The following is a 22,719-nucleotide window of genomic DNA, read 5'->3' as shown; positions in this document are numbered from 1 at the left end:
ACAACGTAAGTTACTGGCTCTGCCACTATATAAAGTGATCAACAATAACAAGGGTGATAACTTAGTACTAAACTTTAATTTTCTATGGTGAAAATATTTGAAACTCTCGAGATTAAATTCCATGAGGAAAAACCTTTGTGGCTACGGAATACGGAGGTTCAACCATGAGAACTCCACACGACTAGGGATGAGCATTAGGACCGGAAACCCGAGGACCGGCCCAAGACCGACCGAACCCAGCTAGGACCGGCCCGACCCGGAACTAAATCGGTCCGGTCTCCGGGTAGGCATATTGTACATTTTCGGTTATCGGTCCGGTTCGGGTTATACCCGGAAATACCCGGATACCCGAAAAAAAACCCGAAAGTGTAAGGGACTAAGGGTTTATTAGGTTTTTTTATTGGGCTTATGCATGGACCTAAAAAACAGAAAAAGAAGTATAGGAAACTAAACCGTTTGCCTCTTTTTTCTCACATTATATGATCTCTTTGATCTCCCCTCTCACAATCTCACGTCTGGAAAAAAAAAAAGAAAGGAAACTATCTGATATCATCTTCTTTCTCACAACAAAGTCTTCTTCGTCATCAATGGTATGTAATTATATCATCTCCTTTGTTAAGTTTTTTCTTGAAAAACCCTATATATTTTTTAAAAACCCTGATCATGTATATATATATGTTGTTTGAAATCAGTTTTGTATTTGTATATATGTATGTTGCTTTCTGTTCATGTATTAGTATATATGTATGTATGTTCAAAAATCTATATATATTGCTTTCGTTGTACTGCTGTTCATGTATTTATATATATATATATCCTGTTCTTATATTGCTTTAGTATGTTGTTCAGTGTAATCTGTTCTTGCAAATCCAATCAGTTGTATAATTGTTCATGTATATATATCCTGTTCGAAAATGTATGTATATATGTTGTTCAAATTCAAATTATGTACAGCTCGTTAGATTCTATGCTGCTTGCCTTCCCATGTACAGGTGGGCTAAAGCCCAAGTTATGTAGCCCAGCAAAGCTGCCAAAAAAACAGGCCCAATCGGTTTAGACCGGGACTGGACCGATAATTTCCGGGTTGGACCGAACTGAACTGACCTCCAATCGGTCCGGGTTTAAGACCGTGCTTATCCGGGTTTAAGCGATTTCCGGGTTTCAGGTTTTGCCGATCCGGTCCGGGTTTAAGACCGTGTTCATCCCTACACACGACCCTCAAATTGGGTGACCGCGTGAGATTAATGAGCTCGCCAAACGGTTCAAGTAATTAGGTTATAATAGTTTGTAATGTTATTTACAATTTGTCATTGTAATACACTACGTACAAATAATGTTGCACTTGTTCATACTTTTAGTTAATTTGTCACGCTTTTATGTGTGTAAAAATATATCTATACTCCTTATTAAAAATTATGTAGGGGTGTTGAAAAGTTTACAAATATGGGACATGCGGTTTTACCTTTTTACCCTTCTCCTTAAAACAAAACACAAATATGTCTATTCTCTCTATCTCTCTAACAAAAGAATGTACCAAAACAACACACACTCTCTTCATTTCCGTCAATAACCACCGTTGTCGTCCAACATCACCAACACTCCGGCCATCTCCGTCTACGATATCCGCCGTTACGCGCGAGTACCATGCTCGTAAAACTAAAACTGTATAGAAATTTCTCCACACTAAAAATGTGTATAATTAAAAGTTCGCACTTTTTAGTGTGGACTTTCATAGTTATTTTGTAACACCTCATTTGTCCACGCTACCTTTTTAGTTAGAGTGGACAAATGGGGTGTTACAAAATAAGTATGAAAGTTCACATTTTCTACACACTTTTTAGTGTGCAAAAATTTTTACACACCTTTAGTTTTATATATTTTTAAACACATAAAAACGTGACAAAATTTTTAATTTATTCATACCAATTAAAAATGTGGACAAATGCAACATTATTTGTAGTGATAGTTTAATTAATCATCACGCGTTGTTTTAGTATCTTGTTGAAATTTGATATTATATTGTTCGTGATTTAATATGTTGTGTTTAACTTGATATATTCTTGATCTTTAGGCTAAAAGTTTAGATTTAGATGAATTTGACGATTCGAAAAGCATTGCAACTCAAACTTTTCAAACGATTGACCGCAAGTTTACTTTAACCTTTACCTTTACTTGTCTCTTTTAGTACTCGTCCTGTTTTGGTCCATCCAAAACGTTGGTTAGTACCTGTCGACATTGATTTTAAAGATCCCAACCGATACATGTTTTTATTGTATATATACGTTATTTAAGTAAAAGATCTTTCACTATTATGTAACTTCAGCCCGAAATTAACTTTAGTAGCTAGTTTAATTTGAACAATCAATATTGTTAAAAACTATATTATTTACATTGTCTTAGCTAGTTTAATTTGAACAATCAATATTGTTAAAAAAACTATTTACAAATGTAAAATCACAAACCCGTTTACGCACAGGCCTTGGCGTATGCCATACGGCCCCAAGATATATAAAAAGGCTAATCACATCCGAAAGCAACTTCAAAGCAAGAAACCCAACAAAGGCGTGCACAAGCAAAAAAGAACCAAAAGTGAAAGAAAAAAAAAAAAAAAAAAACTACATAAAGCAAGGCACCTTCAATATTTATCAACGGAATCTAGTTCCAAATTAATCTTTACAAAAACCAAAATCTAACACAAACCCATTTCATATCACATCCTAATCTCAAATGGGTATTTGTTGGTCTTTACTAAAACCTCATAGAAGCCACGAAATCCCGATTAGGTCTCCCTCACCCCCTCGGAATCAATATAGTACCCCCGATGATCGTGTCACTGAACAAGAACGAACATATGGTCCTATTCCTAGCAAATTTGACCCACGTAATAAAACCATGAAAAACCATGATCAAGATGGTTCTATCTTAGGTAAGGTGTATGTTGACTTAAAACAAATTTATCATATAGGGAAAGAATTAGGAAGAGGTCAGTTTGGAGTCACGTATATTTGTACCGAAAAGGCGACAAGAATGAAGTACGCATGCAAGTCAATAGCGAAAAAGAAGCTTGCGACAAAGAAGGATATGGAGGATGTAAGGAGGGAGATATTGATGTTGCAACATTTAACCGGACAACCGAATATTGTGGAGTTTAGAGGAGCATATGAAGATGAAATTAGTGTGCATTTGGTGATGGAGTTGTGTAGTGGTGGTGAGCTTTTCGATAGGATAACGAAAAAGGGAAGTTATTCCGAGAAAGAAGCAGCAAAGATTGCAAGGCAGATTGTGAATGTGGTTCATGTTTGTCATTTCATGGGGGTTATGCATAGAGATTTAAAGCCTGAAAATTTCTTGATGGTTAGTCAAGATGAAGATGCTCCAATTAAGGCTACTGATTTTGGGCTTTCGGTTTTCATTGAAGAAGGTTCGTTTTAATTTGCAAATTCAATTCATCTCTTATTCAAATATATACTCCGTTTATTGTTTCAAATTCTTTTCTTGAAAATGTGCTTAAACTACGTACCTATATGTATTGCTCGTGAAAATTAAGATAAAAGAGAAACTATACATACAATACATAAAAATTGTACGTTTATAAGCAAATGAAGTAGTTTTTATGAACATCGTAACTGAGGAGGAGGTTGTTATTAGTCTTAAATTTGCTTTAAGCTCTAGATTTTTTCTGTACTTTTCTTTGGGTTCACGTAAAACGTTTATAATTAATTTCTACAAGATGAGATGTACCTCGTATATAATTTTACAAGTTTCCAAAACTAATAATAATTAAATATAGTAAGTTATTCAAATTCTTCTCATAGGTATTCTACATAGATAATCGTTTTATAGTATCGATCATTGTTATATTTGTCATAACTTTTCATTGCTAAAATATTTTCGACGGATTTTGCCATCGGTAAATTCGGGTTTTTAGTAGTTGTAAGTCGACGTCGTAACATTCATCTTAGTCCTTAAACATAGCAACAATCATCAGATCTAAACTTGTCGTACGTTATTTGCATATGTCTATTTGTATATTATTTGGAGCTTTGAAATCTATCTTGTGAAGTTTACGGACCTTCATTTAATTGTTTTTTAGAACAACAACTTTCTAATTAAGGCTTTAGGGACTATTCAGAAAAATGTAGTTGGTTGTCTTAATAACAGGGGCGGAGCCAGTAGGGGGACTGACGGGTGTTTAGCCCTCGCCAACCGTCAATGTTTTTCATTACAAGACTAACTCATAACTGATTAGTGCAAAGGTATTTTTGCATCGAGCCATCTCCAATCTATAAATGTTTGATTTATAGCCATGGTAATGGAAGTAAAACTTTTATATTAGACTCATAAAAGTATATCATCGTTATAAAATTTTATTTTACTAACATTTTATTAAATAGTTATATCCTTTATATTATATTGGATACAACAATCGGAAAAAAAAAAACAATTGATTCCCCATCAACGTTAAATATCCCGGTTCCACCGCTGCTTTGTTACGTCCAAAGCAAAGTATGCATTATAGGGGAAACTAAATGAATCCCTCCAAGCACCTTAAATAGTATTGGGTCCTTATAGGAATTCGTGTAAAATAAGATATAATAAACAACGTATGTTGTAATTCATTAGAAAAGGTTTGATGATTAGAGAAGATATAATATAACTCGGTGTAGATAAAAAAATCAATGTTAATTACTATATAACCATAGAGATATTATTTTAGAAAGATGATATTGTTCATGCCAAACAACTACAAAAACAAAACGAGTGAAAATGATAGTAATTCCTTCTAGTTTTGCGTTTGTCGTGTTAAAATAAAACAACTTAACCCTTTTATTAGTTGATATCTAGAATGTTTACAAAATATTACAGTTTCTTAACTTTTTCAACATCGATATCGATAATGAAATGAAAAAAGGAAAGTTAAACATCATTTTTGATCGTCAACGAAATGACTAGTAAATACGTGTAGTGCACATTGAGTCAACAAGTCAATGGTGAAATGACAGGTCAACTGACCAGGTCAATAAAGTTTTGTCTTGATCCCCTTGAAAGTCTTTCAATATGTTTAAAATCCACGTCACACAAAATAATTCATGATAATGTGAATTTTGGACTTTAAACAATATGCAATCATGTACAGATAGAAAAACCCCACCATGTTTCCATGACTCAATGTAGGGCTAAAAAGGTTGTAAACATGTGGAAAAAACTAATAAGGTATCATATGATCATACACTACTAATGATAACTATTAATTTGTTTTATGTCCAATCAAGTTGATATTGATTAAGACCCCTAGCTACCTGAAATTGTGTGTACACATGAGGGTATGTTGCAACTAGTTCGAATTATACTTTTTGTTAATTTAGCTTGTATATCATCATCATAACCTTATCTTATTATCTTATCTTATTATATATTATAACATCATCATAACCTTATCTTATTATCTTATCTTATTATATATTATAAGAATGTTGAACTAATAACTTATTAAACAATCAAATCACTTAATTTTATTAAATTGATTATCACATATGTCATCATTTAAATTAACAATAATTAGAAATCCTAATAATCATTATTCAAATGTATTATTATATTAGTACTTTGTAAAAAAGTCTCATTAATTTACACTTTTTTGTTTTCCATCATTAATTTACACTTTTTAGTCTTAAAAACTAATTAATTTACAGCCATCAAGTTGAGAGAATTTTTTAAAATTTACAATCATATAATTAATTAAAAAAAATTCAACATATGAAATATTGTGTAACATTTTTTTTTCAAAACCTAATTACTTATTAGCCCTGAATACTTAATTTTTATTTATTATATGTTATATTTTAATTCTTAATTATTTTTCATAATAATTTCAAAAAATTATATAATAGAAACATTATTACAGCATGTGACTTGTGCAATGATTCCGACAAATAATTCCATTAATATGTCTCAGCTAATAGTTACAGTGCCGAACATGTGATTATTGTACAACAACTTGCAAAGTATAACACTTGGAATCGTATATCTTTAAAATTATAAGCTTTTATGACTTAAATGTATGAATATCTAATATTGATAATATATTAAACCATGTATCCAGTGTTGGACACAAGTTTAAAATCTAGTGACAGTTGCTGAAACGATTGGATTATTAAAATATTATCTTATATTATATTTATATTTATTTATACGATATACTATGATTTTTTTTTTGAACAACAATATTATATGTATTAACAAAAACTTCGGCTAGATACTGAAGTTAAAAAATATTACATTAAATGTTTAGGACTTATGCGCCATAATGACCACGATAACTTAATCTTATTACACTGAGAAGACAACCATAAAAAAAGTAAAGAAATAATCGAGTTAAATTACTATGATTTTATTATACTATTGAAATTGAAATGATGTTGCTGATCTATCTGTTGATTCAATACTCGAATTCTACTAACTTAGCTATGAACCCACCCAAGAGATTAATTTATTGGCTTGGCCAATGTATCATCACAATCCGGGAAATCCTCTTTTTCCAAAAACAATCACAAGGAAACAATTATAATCATGTTATGTATTATTGATCATCACCCGTTTCATATTCACACGTACAAATTATTTTTATAAATGCGGTAATATGGTAGGTCACACGTTATTTATAATTTTTATTTAAATTTATAGGAAAAGTTTACAAGGAAATAGTTGGAAGTGCATATTATGTTGCGCCAGAGGTGTTACGAAGACGTTATGGGAAAGAGATCGACGTATGGAGTGCGGGTGTCATTTTATACATTCTTCTCAGCGGTGTTCCTCCTTTTTGGGGAGGTCAATTAATTCTCTTATCATATAACGTACTCTTAATTATTAGTTAGAAGTAAAAAAAAAAAAAAAAACCACCAACAATATATTTATATTTTTACATCGAACTTCTTCATGTTAACATTGAAATATTTGACTTGAAAATTAAAAAAGTAAACATTGTTGCAGAGACCGAAAAGGCAATATTTGAAGAAATATTAGACGGTAAACTTGACCTTCAAAGTCCTCCATGGCCTTCAATATCTGCTGGTGCTAAAGATTTGATCTCCAAGATGTTGATCAAAAATCCTAAGAATCGTATCACCGCCGCTAAAGCCCTCGGTTAGTATACATACCCGATAACTTCTCTAAAAGTCAAGATGGTCATATCGACTCATTTACATACTATTAGGTTGTTTTTGCTTATGCTTTTGTCTCAAAATAGGTTCCATGAGTTATGTAAACTTTTATCGAAAGTGTGTGGAATGCATAAACCTAATTACCTAATTAGTAAACAAGACATGACTGGACACATAATTAAACAGTAAGGATTTATTAGCCCGTTTTGACCCATAATCACCCAACAATCCTGTTTGTACGTTTTTGTGACGTCTAGAACTAAGATTAAAAGGACTTGTAGTACTTACTCATGATCGAATGTTACATTAATCAGAGCACCCATGGCTAAAAGAAGATGGTGAAGCATCAGAAGTGCCGATGGATAGCGCAGTTTTGATACGAATGAAGCAATTTAGAGCAATGAACAAGTTAAAGAAGCTTGCATTGAAGGCATATTCTATTTCTTTAAATAACTTTTAAGTTCCTTTTATATCAAGAAAAAAGATATTCGCATCAACAATTTTGGAAGAGATTTTGATAATGTCGTGACAATTGGTTTGTTTGTTAAAGGTTATTGCAGAAAACTTGGAATCAACAGAAGAGATAAAGGGCTTGAAGCAAATGTTCCACAACATGGACACTGATGGAAATGGTTCTATAACATATGATGAACTTAAAACTGGACTAACAAAGCTCGGATCCAGGCTTTCTGAGGCCGAAATACAACAGCTTATGGAAGCTGTAAGCTCGAATCTCTGTTTTAGCTCTTTAAAAAACCAACATTATTGTTTCATGTAGTAGTCAATCATTAATTCATTACAATGTTAATCTGCATCAACTTAGAAGTTAAAAACCAGTTCATTTGAGTTTATAAATCAAACATATCGTTTTTCAGGCTGATGTTGACAAGGATGGAACAATTGACTACATCGAGTTCATCACTGCCACAATGCATCGACACAAACTTGATAGGGAAGAGAACTTGTACAAAGCCTTCAGATTCTTTGACAAGGATGATAGCGGGTTTGTTTATACACAAACTTATATGGTCATTTCAAAAATCGTTAAACATTATGATGATTTGACGTAAGTTTTGTTTCAGATATATCACTAGAGATGAGTTGAAACATTCTATGACTCAATATGGAATGGGGGATGAAGCAACCATTGATGAAGTCCTTGACGATGTAGATACAGATAAGGTCAGCAACACTAATAAAAATCAGCGGGGTTTTCATAGAGCTATAATACTATAGCCTATAACCTTATTATCCTTGCCTTTACCTCCCCACCCACCCATGTTGTCACTTATATAACTTATGATTGCTTATATAACTAATGAGAGATTTGGTTGATGGCAGGATGGGAAGATAAACTACGAAGAGTTTGTGGCGATGATGAGGAAGGGTACAGTTGAACCAGGTGAACATATCAAATTACAAGAATTTGATTTGTAGTGTTGTTAAGAACTCCCAATAATTCTGAGGTTGAGTGAGAGTGTTGTGTGATAAATAATTAGCCAAGGGTGAAGAAAATAATTCAACCCTTTGAGCTTTGCTTTAATCATGTGTGTGTACATAAATGATTAATCCTTGGATTCCTGATAGACATGGTTATTATCATAGAAAGGGTGAAATTATGCTTCCTAAATCACATAAATAATTAAACTTTCATCTGTTCAGATATACCTGAACATAGTTATTTCAAAATTAATATCGAAACTATAACCGATGTTATATACTCCATATTTTTGTTTTGGATCAATGAAACATGTGATGTTAACATCAACTAAACGTCAATATTAATTGCTTCTTTTGTAGTTTTAAAAAGACCACGCGTGGTGTCACACAGATGGTTCTCAGTTTTCACTCGAAGAAAAATCCCTGGAATGTTAATAGGTTGGATTTTAGCTTTAACATTGATGATTTTGGGAACTTACAACCGTAATTAAGATTACATATGATTGTCTTGAGAAACAATGAGTTTCCAAGGAATGGAATCAAGTCATTTACCGTGTTTCTTCTGTTATTTTATAATTAAATAAAAAGTCAAAGTACTTTTGTTTAGAACAAATTATTCCCCAACTAAGGGGTTCACAAAACTAACCTGACTCATTCATCCCAGCATCGTTCTTAATTACCCTGCGACATCCTTCACTCAGGGTTGAGCACATGCTTTATTTTTTTATGTGACCTAACCTAGCAAACTAGAGCTACAGTTGGCTTTACTTTATGGGGTTGCATACATTTTGGTTCATCGTACTTGTACAAGCATGGACAGGTACACTTCAAATAAAATCATAATTAGTCCTCTTCTAAAGTTCTGTTTAGTTACAAAAATATGGGAATCAAATGGGACATTTCAATAAGATGTACAAAACACAAACTAACTTGGTTGGCACAGGTGACAACGGTATTATTTGCAAGTACAATACTTGGTTCCTCATACTACTAAATATTTAACTTTACTGATCTCAACATCCTTTTCCATATTCAACTGCTATTTCTTTTAACTCGATTGCTCTCTGTCCACAATATCAAAATAGCAACCCTTCCAACAACGTTCTTGATTGTATCAGGAAGTGCGTCATCATTCACAAAACTAACTAGTGTATCAGAACCAAGTGGAATACAATAACCACTTGTAATGAGAGATTATCATCCCCACACTTCTTAAAACCCGGAAATCTATCTGAAAATGGCAAAACTATATACTATCAAAGCCCAGTAAAAGAACAGCATATGCTATTTAAGTAGAAACTTTTACCTCATTGAAACATCTATTCATCTATTCATCTTCCAGGCACGATTCTGTAGTTGAGGGTAAGATCTTCAGGCTTTTTCCATATATAAGCACGAACAGTCGCTAAGCTCATGTCAGGTGTCAACACCTGAATTATAATGACATGATAACCTCATAAAGGAAAAACTATATTTTAGAAGTTCATTTAACAATTAATAATGAAAAGAGACTTGCCTGATTATTGCATAAAATTTCGATGGATGGTTTAAGCTTTTGCCAAGGTTTGAGTCCAGATCTAAAGGTATCTCCTCCAGATAACCCGGGAGCAAAAGGTCCATCGATACTCAAGGTATCCAATGGTTTGTCCAATACTAACTTCTCCACAACATAATTAACAACCTACAAAACATATTTATGCTGAAAATTTAGCTATTCGCATATCATTGCTGTGCATCTTGCTTCATAAACTTTGATCCATATATCACCCAACTGTTGCAGATTAACGAATACGCACCTTGTGTATTCTTAGAATACGAGGAGCACTCAGTTTCCCTTGTGTCACGGTTTGTGCAGTTGAACCTTCGTATGGCTGTAAATAGAAGCTACACCTGCAAAATTTTATAGTTTTAATAGATCAAAATTAGATATTAGTGAAACTAATTTAATTTCCTAAAAAAAATAACAGAATAAAAAAGAAAAGTAGAGAGTAATTACTTGGTATGTTCCCGTGGGGGCATACGATTATGCAAAATGCAATCTAAAACCCACCATGGTAAGTCCTTCTCGTCTTCAGTTCCATCCATTTCGGTAATTTTTTTCCTCCATGGCCCGTTTTGGGAACCCTCGGTAATAATCGAAGGAGGGGAGACCGTTGAGAATTCAAATGGAGGATACACTACACAATCATTTTCAGCATTACTATCTACCTCGACTTTTGATAGTGAACTACTTCTAGAAGATGGAATTTCTCCATTTTGAGACCCAGGTTTATGCTTTTTCTTAGACAGCCAATGAGCCAATAGTCCTTTGAGGGTCTCTCGTGCCAAGTTAACCTGTTCAACAGATCAAAGGTATATATTCTTTATAGAGTTTATTCGTGTATATAAAAAAAAGGTACAAAACCACACAGGAAGATAATATATGCAGACCTTATCATCCTCGGCTTTCTCGGTGATGTTAAGATCAGCAGAATACATTTCTGCTGAGAAGCATTGCGGGGTATCCAAATGCACAGACAAATTCCCAAGTCTACTATCTACGGTGAACCAAGCCGGAATGCTCACCTGTAAATTCATGGTCAAGGCAGGTCAACGAGAAGTTGCAAAGCATAGTCAGCATGTTAGTGATGCCTACCATCTCAAATAGTTCTTCCTTCTTCTTTTCAAATGAAACATGTCCATAGTCTTCAATCACAACACCTCTGGTGATCTCCCAAAGCTTCACAGAACCAGCATTATCCTATAAAAAACACAATTGAAAAGTCAACCCATCAGTTCATTTGAATATTAAACTATCAAAATAAGTAATGTAAGGGAACTTTTATGTAGACCTTAGTCAGAACATGTCGTCTATTGTTCAAGACTTCATACTGCACAATCCCTGGAATTCCATCAATACTGAAGTTTGGTTCTCTATACACGGGAACCTACAAGTCAAGTAAGATTAGTAATCTCATTATCAAAAAATGAAAGTACTTGTTTTTTTAAACAAAAATACAAAAGAAAGATCAACTTACAGGAGTAGATCCTTCCAAGGAAGCCCTTGCTCTTGAAAATGACAAATTCCCAGCCAGGAAAGAACCACCTCTTTGAAACACTTTCTGAGGATTTTGACCTTCCGCAGGCCATCTATGAACAGAAGAATCGGTTGTTGCAACCCATATGCCATCGTCATGCATTGCTAGTTGCTGAATAGGGTGTTCCTTTGTGCAGAGTAGTATACTCTCCCTAGTTGCAAGGTCTGTTAAGTACAACTAGAAGTAGACAGTGTAAAGATAAATAGTAAGTTTACTTGCAAAGATACAAGAGAAAAAGCTTTATTTTTTTCAATATTGGAAGCAAAAGATTGCACTTACAGAAAGATCTCGTCCACCACTGTAAACATGACTGAAAGTAGGAGTGCTAGCAAGCGCCCAAACAGAATCTGTATGAACAGCATATGAATGCACGCATCGCTGTTGCCCCAGATCCCACAATCTATAAACAAAAAATCATGTCGGACCATGTTTTTATTTTTCAAAAACAGAATCTTTAATTTTATCTTTGATCATTCGATGTTTACCTGATCATAGAATCAGAGGATCCCGATAAGCAGAATCTGCAACAATGTAATTGAAGAACCATTACAAACCAATGACCAAAGTTGATCAATCATTAAAATACATGAATATTATATAACACACTCAACTACAATACAAGTCAAACAAGGCACATGACTACCCCAGAGCTACTAAACAATGAATACAAAACACAACAAACCTCCCAGTAGAGTCGAGGAGCAAAGCCCTGATATTATCTGTATGCCCTCGAAGCTTCATCATCTTTGAACCACTTCTTGAGTCCCAAACACGTATAGCCTACAATAAATCAAATTTTGTGATAAATAAACTAACTCAAATGAAGGCTGGGAAGTGTGCAACAAAAAAAGAAAAGAAAATACAAGCGAATCACCTTCTCTGTTCCACCAGAAACAAGAAGAGTTCCAGTATCATTCATTGCCAATGCATACACAGACTCTTTATGTCCTTTGGCAGCAATAGGAACATATCCTTGAGGTAGGTTTGTTTGTGATGAGATATTGTTACTTGAGCCAATAGTACGTAGGCTTGTAATGGGCATCAAGCTGCCTGATCCATTGGTGCCAATTGGACGATCCTCATCAGCTGCCTCGGTGGATTTAGTGATGGGTGCAAGTGCAGCTTCAAGATCCCAGACAAACACCTCACCACCCAGCCCACCAGAAGCAACAAGATTGCTCTACAATCGTAAACAGACAAAAAAAAGAAATAAAGGTTTCAATAGCAAATGCGTAAAACCTATATCAAGGATATACTTGCTAGATGTCTTACGTTTTTTTCTGATGCAGCAAGACACGTGACATAATCTGTGTGTTGACGGAAAGTCCTTATGCAAGTTCCATTAGAAAAGGAATCCCATGCCTAGTAGTACAATGAGATGCAAAATTTACTCCACATTTTGTATATATCCTAACGTATTATTATAACGTTCAATCTTACACTGAAGACAAACCTTGACGGTAGTATCTGAGGAACAAGATACAAGGGTTTTCCCTCCTATAAGGACAGCATCATTCACCTGTACACTCCAGAACATGTGCAGATTAATTCAATGGTTTACTTGCAGATCAATAGAAGTTGAAGTACTTCAGCCATTATAATCAGATTTGTAGTGTTTGGATATAAAAAAAATGTGCTCCTCATAATCTGGTTAATTAGTAGTCCGACAATCAGTTTCATATACGCATCAATAAACTGATCATCCAAGGGTAGAACAAAAGTACATATTTACCTGTTTTTAACCTCATATTTAATACTTTTACTCCCATTGAATAACCTCATAATCTGGTTAATCAGTGGTCCGACAATCAGTTTCATATAGGCTTCAATTAAACTGATCATCTAAGGGTAAAATAAATTTACATATTTACCTGTGTTTAACCTGATATTTGATGCTTCTACTCCCATAGTCCCATTTAATAACAAAGGAATGCTAAACTTAAAAACAATTTACAAACACATGTGGCAAGTAAAAATTTGTTTGTAAGTGTAGCCCTTTTTTTCACATTAATGTTCTTTGCAGTCATTTTATCTATTAATTCTCGAAGTAATCAGCTTTGTCAAAAACTCCTAAATTTGATTGCCTCATTATTATTGATAAAAACAGCAAAAGCATATCCAAACACTATTTTTCAGATACTGTGTTATTCCAAATAGTATCTTGTTCTATTTATACATCAATATATAGAGGATGGTTAGGATTACAGCTGCAAATAAATTATTGCCTTTTTAAATGTTCAAATTTAACTTTTGTTTTAACCTTAAATACTTTCTACACCCCAGCAGCGGCATAGATTTACTTCAGCACACAGTTTAGTTTTATCTCGTATAGTTAGTAACATCATTTAAAAACCATAACATATTGGCAGTTCATCACATCCACAACCTGAAACCCTGTTAACCACTACTACTGCCTCCATGTCTCTATGTATCGACATCTTAGTCTCTTCAATACCCACTGAGACTTATGACAACATATTAGTCGCCACTGCATTTTACCAGACCACCACCAAATGGCTGGAATTTCTTTTGTGAGCTCAGTCGGCATCAACTCACATCCAGCTTCTTTCTCCTTGTCCTTATTGTAGTAATTAGCCACCTAATCAGTCCAACCATCCCCCCAACACATACCCATATACTGTGCTTTGCTTCTTGATACAGTGGATAACACTGAAGTGTAGCTGTAGAAGATGAATTAAATTCACCAATTTGATTTAAGCTGTTGATGGCTTGATTCAGAACCAGAAGTTCCACCCCATTTCTTGATGTTCAGTATAATCGTAGCGACTATTATAGCAATGGAAAGTCATTAGCAGCAGTACCAACATGGAGCAATATAGTGTAGTGGCAACATAGGTTGTTAAATATTTTGGGTTGTGAATGTGATGAGATGCCATGGGGTTATGATTTTGAATGATGGGAAAGAAAAACACTATTACTGTACAAGAGAAGGAAAAGTGAATGTCATTGCAAAGATATATCTTGCACGTCAACTACACTCAAGCAGTGTTGTTAAAGGCGTGCGCCCAGGGCGCCTAGGCGCAAGGCGATGGCGAGGCAACACTTTGCCGCCTAAAAACCTAGGCCCAGGCTCACCAACAATTTACGCGGAAAACTACTATTTTCCATAAAACCCTTTGGTTATCCAAGAAGCGATTTAATAGCATGCCAGAGAGAAAATCACGTCTTTATATTGTTCCAAATATCAACATCAAATCATCAATCAGAAACTAACATCATTATTATCAAATTATCCTTCATCAACATATTCTCCCTTCAACTTCAGGCAAGTTTTCTTCTTTTTTTTCTTAAAATTATTTTTTCTTTTTTCTTACTTAGAAGATTTTTTCAAGGTCTTGTAATGTACCATTATCAAGACCTTCATCATCAAGACCTACATCTTATGTAAGCTTAAATGATGATTCTAAGGAAGAAGAGCTCGACACATTTGACGATGATGGCATGGCATAGTCCGTGGTTCTAATTAAGTTTTGTCAATGGTTTTGAACTTTCTGTGTTAAACAATGTCTTGAACTTTTTTGGCTTAATGCATTATGTGTTATTTTAGATGGAATTTGCTAAGTTGAATGGCATTTGGTTTGGTTTTTACTTTAGTGCGCTTTTTTTTTTCGGGCGTGCGCTTTTTTTGCGCCTCTCGCCTTCGCCCCATTTAGGGTCTTTGCGGTTAGAGTTCGCCGTCGCTTTTGACAACTATGCACTCAAGTCAAATAACTATATTCCTTAAATGAAAAGGCCAACGTTTCGAATGACACCACCACATAAGATGTCCATCTCGTTCCTCCGGATTAAACACAAAAGAAGTCAACAAGCACAAGGCAGTGATTATAATGACTGGTAGTAACAAGTTACCAGGAATGAAGAACCATACCCAGTCAACATGAGACTCGAAGGTTGCTGAGCAGGTAGCATCCTCATCGGTCAACTCCCATCTCTTCAATGTGCCATCACGACTCCCTGTAAAGAGGTAACTTGAGTTGTCTGGTTTTGATGGCTTTAATACAGCCAAGCAGTTTACACCTGCACAATGCTGCAAAAGAAGTGTTTCGAAATACTTTATGAATGTCTACACTCGTTATCACAAAAATCAGAAATGTGTGCTTATGTGAAAAAAAGGTATCCTGGCTTAGACGTGCAGAAACATATCTCATTAAGTTTCTAAGTGTGTATTCACCTCAAGAAACTTGCATCGGTCAGCCAAACAAAAGAGAACTAACCTTTGTATCATCGGCATCATTCAATAGATAAGTAAATCTCTTCTCCTTACGCGGACGGACCGAATTGGAGGCACTGCCTGCAATACCGACACGATGCATTGCCAAATTTCCTGAAATAAGTTAAAAAAAACTCAAGGTATAAGACTGACGCTATATCCTCCGATAGCATTTCAAAGAACTTACATTTGTTCTAACTATTGACTATTTAGACAAGTAATAAACACTTACACGGGTCTAACAAACATGTAAGTTTCTTACTATGATTTTAACAAAACCAACTAAAGTTATTAACTAATTATGATTGCAATATATTAATCAATATATGAATGGCACAACAATATCATAAATATAAAAAACGCATGTCTGAGATATTTAAATGATATATACCAAGCTATATCAATGTACACCTTGAATCTGAATAGGTTTAAGATTTTAACATATATATCCATTCTGTCCCTACTTCACAACACCAATTTGGACTACGGTGGGATCCACCTGCCTCTTACATCCCTTTTATGCACTCTATATGAAAGAAAATACTTGATCCCATACAAGATTTATTTGGCAAGAGACTTTTACAATACTTACGTTACTAGGCCAATAAGGAAACATTTACAGTTATCAAACAATAAGCTACAGATAAATTTCAAAAGATAACCCCTACACCTAAGTTGACTATTTTAACTCAACTACCACTATGTGCATGGCCACATACATCTCTCTTTCTGATAAAAAGAGTTCTTAGTTATAAATATCCCCGGTTTATTTCTTCTATGAACTCCCAAAATTAAATCTTTGTAGGTGTTTTTGAAGGTCAATACTCTAAGTACAGGACTTATCCATTAGCCGGCACTCATAACAAACTCCAACCATTATGTTTACTAGCAGGTACCTTTCTCCTTAATTCTAACTATGCTCTTATCTATAATATTGTTAGAACCTACTTTGTATCCCTAAATACCATCGTAAAAGCTTTCAGTATCTAACTATTTCATGGCACCAAGTTTATACAATTGTGCACGCTTAACTTCTTCAACTATAACCTCAAATGACATAAAAAAGATTAACCCATGCCGGATTGCATGTGACATGATCTGCACACACATTATATAAGCAATACATAACTCCCTCATTGCAATTTCATAAACCATAAGCAACAAAGTATCCACGAATCACTACAGCAGCAGTGCTCTTTTACACGCTGTAAAATTTTATAAGATCACAAGAATGAATCACTTTACATAAACTGCAAGCAACATTTAACAAAAAAAGACAGCATCAACAAAGTTATTAGTCCCCCAGCAAAAGTTTCATCTTATCTTCTCACGGTAAACTCTTACTTCGGATGTCACAAAGAGAAAAAAAAATCAAAATGCTTACCTATTAGTACAGCAATAGTAAATACATCCACAGTTAACATGCACCTATTCCAGTACGATGAATGGTGCACCTACTTTGTACTATTTGATGCATAGTGCACCAATGAACGTAAAGTCGGAGACTTTATAAGTTTAAAATCCTTCCTACTAGAACTAAGCAATACATGAACTAGAAGAACGTCCGACTGCGCTAAATACAAAGCAACTAATAACTCATTAAGGCCATTACTACCTCTAAATCCCGATAAACCGTATATTTCTTTTCCAAGTCATGGCACAAATTAAAATAATTCAACAAGTAATCAAATATGTCATCTGTTACACATCAGAAACACGTATAAATACACATCTTTTACAAACCCTAAGTGAATCACTAAATAAAAAACCTAAAAAAAATTCTACAACTCAATAAAACTAAAAAAGTCAATTGATTTCATTTATATATTATAATCAACAGAATTAATTAAAATAAATAATTAACTAAAATTCAAAATAAACTGTAGCTAACCTTACAGAAAACACGGATCGATAATGAAATAAATAAATAAATATTATTATTATTATTGAGATGATGATCGTTTAAAAATTGAGTTGAGGTTATTATTGGATTGAAGTTATATAGATACGAATGAGAGTCATATGTATTATTTTGTGTATGAAACGGCGTCGTACTGTATAGAAAGTAAAATCAGTGAATATGAAGTTGATTTTTTTCAATATAATTAGGATGAAAGGAACAGAATCGGATGATATTTGATTCGTATGAAACGGCGTCGTATATGTGTGTGTGTAGTTGAGAATTGAATTGAATTTTTTATTGTACAGATTGAAACAGATGAAGAAGAAGGAAAGGGAAGAAGGGGCTTGAGACGAAGAAAACGAGAATAATATATTGATTTTGATATGATATTATTATTAGTTTTAATTGAATTAGGAAATGATATGTTTTTTAAAAAATTTATCTTATAGAAAAATATTGACATGTGAATTTTATTGATTCTCTTATCTAAATTTATCTTTTAATTTTATCACTTGTGAGATTTTTAAGCTAACTATTTAAAAGTATTAATTATTTCATTTTTTGGTTATACTAGTTAACTTTTTTTTAACCCACTAAAACTATGTTATGCGAGATAAACTAACGGTGAAAGGCAACGATATAGGTACGAATAGAGTTGGATATCCCAAACTTATCATGATTAAACATGAATAACTCGTCATTCTTATAGGGATGATTGACAATTATACGCTAATTATATTATTTATTTAGGGAAAGGTTAGGTAAAGCATGCAGTACCTATCTTAGGTAAAGCAGGGATGATTATGTAAAATTCAGGAGGAGTTTATGTAAAATTCAGGGGGTTATGTATGTTTATTAAATTCAAAGGTTTAATATGTAACTATTTTTAATGTGGCAGTACCTAAGCTTAGGTAAAGTCTGCAGTACGGATCATTTTTCCTATTTATTTATATTTTACATTTTGTTTTTTCATGTTGAGTTATAAATAAAAATGAAAAAAAAATCTTTACTATAGCAAAAATAAAATAAGGTAGAGATGTCACAAAAGTTGAAGTATTATATATTGGACGCGTAATTTTTAACTCTCAAATAAAATACGTCACTTAAAAAACTTTGATGAAGAAAAAAGATCCATCTCCCATCATATATGTGTATTTATGTATATCTCATTTTCAGTTGTGTTTTGTTTCTCATATATCAAGACAAACGATCGTGTTATTTGCTTGATGTCTTAGATGATCATGTTTTGCATTGGACACACTCTAAACATAATTTTCATAATTTTGCATACGAATTAAGGAAGTAACTTATGCCAACAACTACTGACTTGTGTGTTTGCTGAGTTCATATATTTCATACCCATAGGCCATAGATTTGATATATGGATTTCTATATTCATTCAACTAAAAGGGTATCTGCATGATATGGTGCATAATCTTGTTGGTGGTGTTGGTTGTGGCGGTGACAAATCATGGTGGTGTGCGGCGGTAACGGTGGTGATGGTGGTAGCGACAACGGTTGTGGTGGTGAGGCAGCGACCGACGATGATGATGGATCGATTGTGGTGGTGTTGATATGTGTTATGTATGAGAAAAAGAGACTTAATTGTGTGTTTGATGTGTTTAGAGTGTTTAAGAGTATTTTGGAAGTATTAAAAAAAGTGCTTAATTTGCTTAAAATGGAGAGCTAGTTTGTTTTAATAGGAACTAGACGAATACTCGCGCAATGCGGAGGTGTAGGCGGCATGTCCGTGGTGGCGGTGACGACTTGTAGTGGCAATAACGACGAGTAAGATAGATAATTGATGTAAAATAATTCATGTGATTTAAGGAGTTAATGAAGGTAATTTAGTAGATAAATTATGTATGTTATAAATGTTTTAAGAGATTCAAAAAATAAAATAGCTAGTTTATATTATAAGGAAGTATAGATATATAGATATAAAAGTGTAGATTAATACAATCAAATTGCCATTCCAAACAGATATTTGTATAAATAAAAGAAAAAGTTGTAAACGTGGGATGGAATATTTCAATTATTTAGTTTAAAATGTCTTTCTCATAAGTGGCTTTTCGGCATATTCATGTTATCCTAATTTTAACTCCATGCTCTGAGTATCACTTTTGTTTTGCTTAAAAAGACACGCAAGAAAAGAAAAATAATTATATCGGGGATTTCTTTGTTTTACATAAAATTTAAAATGCCTAACTCATTTCTAGATTGATACGAGGCTACCACATGTTATTAATAGTTGTCTTACAATTTTTTAACAAAAATTGTCTACTTGATAGGCAATCTTTGACGTGGAGTTCCTTTGTAACTCGGCCCATCGACCAACGTTCAAGAAATGCGTAGTAGATTGAGCTACTCATTAATAGAATAACGTTCAAACATGGACGTGCATGTGAAGTTCTAAAAACGCCGGGTTGATCTTTCGGTGTCTCAAATCATGTAGGGATTAAAATGAAGGCATTGTATCAGCATTATATGAGTATATGACTCATACGTGGTAAGTTGATGGGTATCCAGTTATGCTACTTGGGCTAATGTTCCCCCAATACTCGTTATTTATTTATATATGTAAAGTAAGTAAGCAAGTAACGCTCAATGCCGTCTTCCACAGGTTTTGGGTCCCAATACCTCAACGGTGTATGGGGAAGGTTAAGATGTAGACATCCTTACCCCTACCACGACAGTGTAGAGAGGCTGCTTTTAGATTCTATCTAAAAATAGAAAATGACCTTCAGCCTTGCAAGGGATGAGGATAGAACCCATAACCTCTGTCTCCAAAGACAATGGTGTTAACCACTTGATCCAATCTTGCTTCTTATTTATTTATATATGTATTTAGGAAAATTACAGCCAATGCAGGTAGTCTATTTGTAAAGGTTTTTGCATATTAAAATAAAGATCAAGGTTCTATCTTAACATGAGTTTAAGGTTATTTGGGGTATTTAATTGTAAAATCTTTGCTATTAAAACAAAAAGAAACTAGCAAAAATGTACTTCCAAACACAAGTCGTAATTCGTAACTACCAAATTTTGGAATATGTGAGCACCTCATTTCCAAATTTAACTGTAAGTTCTTTGAATGATAATGCAAAAGCTACTTTAGGTGTGGGTTTCGGCAAAGCTTGGAAGCCATTTGGGGAGGTCGTTGATACCCTGCAACCCCTTCGGTAAAATGAATTAGGTGAAGGTTTTGGTAAAAGTGTGACACACACCAAGAAGAGAAAGAGATGGCATGAGAGTGAAAGAAAGCCAACGACTATTTTTTTGGACGTTAAGATTTTTTTCACAAATATTTTCTTTATAAATTTTTCTAGACCCCTTTTCACCTTATAAGTACATACAACAACCTTCACATTTTTGGGACCACAAACAATTGTAAAATCATCATAACACATCTTCCACTTTCTCATAAAATCCAACTTTTTATCGTAAAAATATCTTCTAATTTTTCCAAATCCAGATACGTTAATTTGTCTTCGTCCGACGAAGAATCCATGGGTACCTTAAAATTTGTTAAATCATACCCGTAGCCTATTGATACTAAGAAAAAAAAGTTCAGGAAGTCACAAGAGGCGACAAGAAAGGATATCAAGAGCTTTTGGTGTTCTCAAAGGAAAATGGAAAAATGTTCTATCCAGCCTATGACCAAAGCGAAGATTGGGAGTTTGTTTATGCGGATATTATTTTGCATAATGTGATTATAAAAGGTGATGGGAGGGGTTCAACTATCATGGGACAACAAAGTGCTAGCGGAGTTAACAGATAAAGATGTCCATCACCTTTTTCGATATGATCTCAAAGCGCACGTAACGGCTAAAGACTTGCCATATTTAGTCGGTGATTAGTGCTTTTTGAAGTATTATGTTGTGTTTTTTTTTAATATTACGTAATGTTTTTTTTAATGTTACGTAATATTTTTTTCTTTTAATACTAGATGAGTACCCGCACGTTGCGGCGACAATCATTTGAAGCGCACAAAATACCGTAACCACAATAATGGATACAACGAAATAGTGTCACAAACACAACATTTGTAATAATCTGATTGTAAAATGAAGTTATATAACCATTGCAAAGCAATAGTTTATCATCTCAAAGTCTACATCATAATGAGGTTACTATAAGCTAAAAACATAGTAACAAACTCATTTAATCACCACCAACTTCAGTTTGTTAGGCAATCAGCTCATCCAAGTCTCTCCACTTTCATGCCAACCTCTTCAAAATAATCTTCTTGAAACTACACTGTTTTTTACTCTGGACTCATTATGTCCATAAGGTTTGAAAAACATAATAGTAAAAGGTATGTGGGTTAATCATCCGACCATTTTCACCCGGACTCATATTACTCGTTTTTAACTGGTTACTGACCCTGTCCAAATCCAACCTCTCCATTTCACCACCATCACATAATACTAACCAAAAGAACTATAGAATCACTATGTAGCAGAGGATATGGAGTCCCATCTAGCCAAAAGAGACCATTCAAGCATAAATTTAAATCAAATTGGTTATCTCTGAAGTCACCTCCATATGACCAATACTTGCTAGTTGCTAGCATTGATACTTTCTTTGAGTAGCCCCTAATCAACCCAATCCCAAATAAATCCTCCTTGGAGACCAAATGTTATATCTATTGTTTCCAAATATTCATGAATGTTCCCATTGCTATTACCCATAGCATGCGTATACTTGATAATTTGCATCATATAACTATAAGCAAACACATGGAAAGTGTTAAAAAGAAAATGAAAGTGAAAGTTTGTTGCGTCATTGTAGTGATCAAACTTATATCAGTAAACTATGCCAAACATTATAACGACCAACATCATACCCATATAAGATTTATCCGAACTCCTTCTTGATCAACAACAGATATTCAAGAAAAATGTAACA

General features: G+C 33.8%; 2 protein-coding genes across 2 annotated transcripts; one reads left to right on the top strand and one right to left on the bottom strand.

Moving 5' to 3' along the window:
• Positions 1 to 2,557: 2,557 nt before the first annotated feature.
• LOC122604607 (calcium-dependent protein kinase 29-like) lies at positions 2,558 to 9,159 on the top strand. Its single transcript, XM_043777487.1, has 9 exons — positions 2,558 to 3,421; positions 6,685 to 6,828; positions 6,991 to 7,143; positions 7,475 to 7,590; positions 7,711 to 7,881; positions 8,036 to 8,163; positions 8,243 to 8,342; positions 8,502 to 8,562; positions 8,961 to 9,159. The coding sequence occupies exons 1-9, from the start codon at positions 2,728 to 2,730 to the stop codon at positions 9,089 to 9,091; spliced, it is 1,698 nt and encodes a 565-aa protein (XP_043633422.1). The 5' UTR covers positions 2,558 to 2,727; the 3' UTR covers positions 9,092 to 9,159.
• Positions 9,160 to 9,426: 267 nt separating this feature from the next.
• Positions 9,427 to 18,187, bottom strand: LOC122604602 (WD repeat-containing protein 48). Its single transcript, XM_043777481.1, has 18 exons — positions 17,800 to 18,187; positions 15,913 to 16,022; positions 15,567 to 15,725; positions 13,131 to 13,196; positions 12,950 to 13,039; positions 12,552 to 12,857; positions 12,360 to 12,457; positions 12,163 to 12,198; positions 11,957 to 12,077; positions 11,618 to 11,854; positions 11,432 to 11,527; positions 11,236 to 11,340; positions 11,031 to 11,165; positions 10,597 to 10,934; positions 10,397 to 10,490; positions 10,117 to 10,281; positions 9,907 to 10,030; positions 9,427 to 9,831 (listed from the first exon to the last, which is right to left on the bottom strand). The coding sequence occupies exons 2-17, from the start codon at positions 16,009 to 16,011 to the stop codon at positions 9,932 to 9,934; spliced, it is 2,244 nt and encodes a 747-aa protein (XP_043633416.1). The 5' UTR covers positions 16,012 to 16,022; positions 17,800 to 18,187; the 3' UTR covers positions 9,427 to 9,831; positions 9,907 to 9,931.
• Positions 18,188 to 22,719: the final 4,532 nt, after the last annotated feature.

This window comes from Erigeron canadensis, chromosome 1, assembly GCF_010389155.1.
Source record: "Erigeron canadensis isolate Cc75 chromosome 1, C_canadensis_v1, whole genome shotgun sequence".
NCBI lineage: Eukaryota > Viridiplantae > Streptophyta > Magnoliopsida > Asterales > Asteraceae > Erigeron > Erigeron canadensis.
Note: the sequence above shows the minus strand (reverse complement) of the source record. Positions and strands in the feature narration are given on the sequence as shown.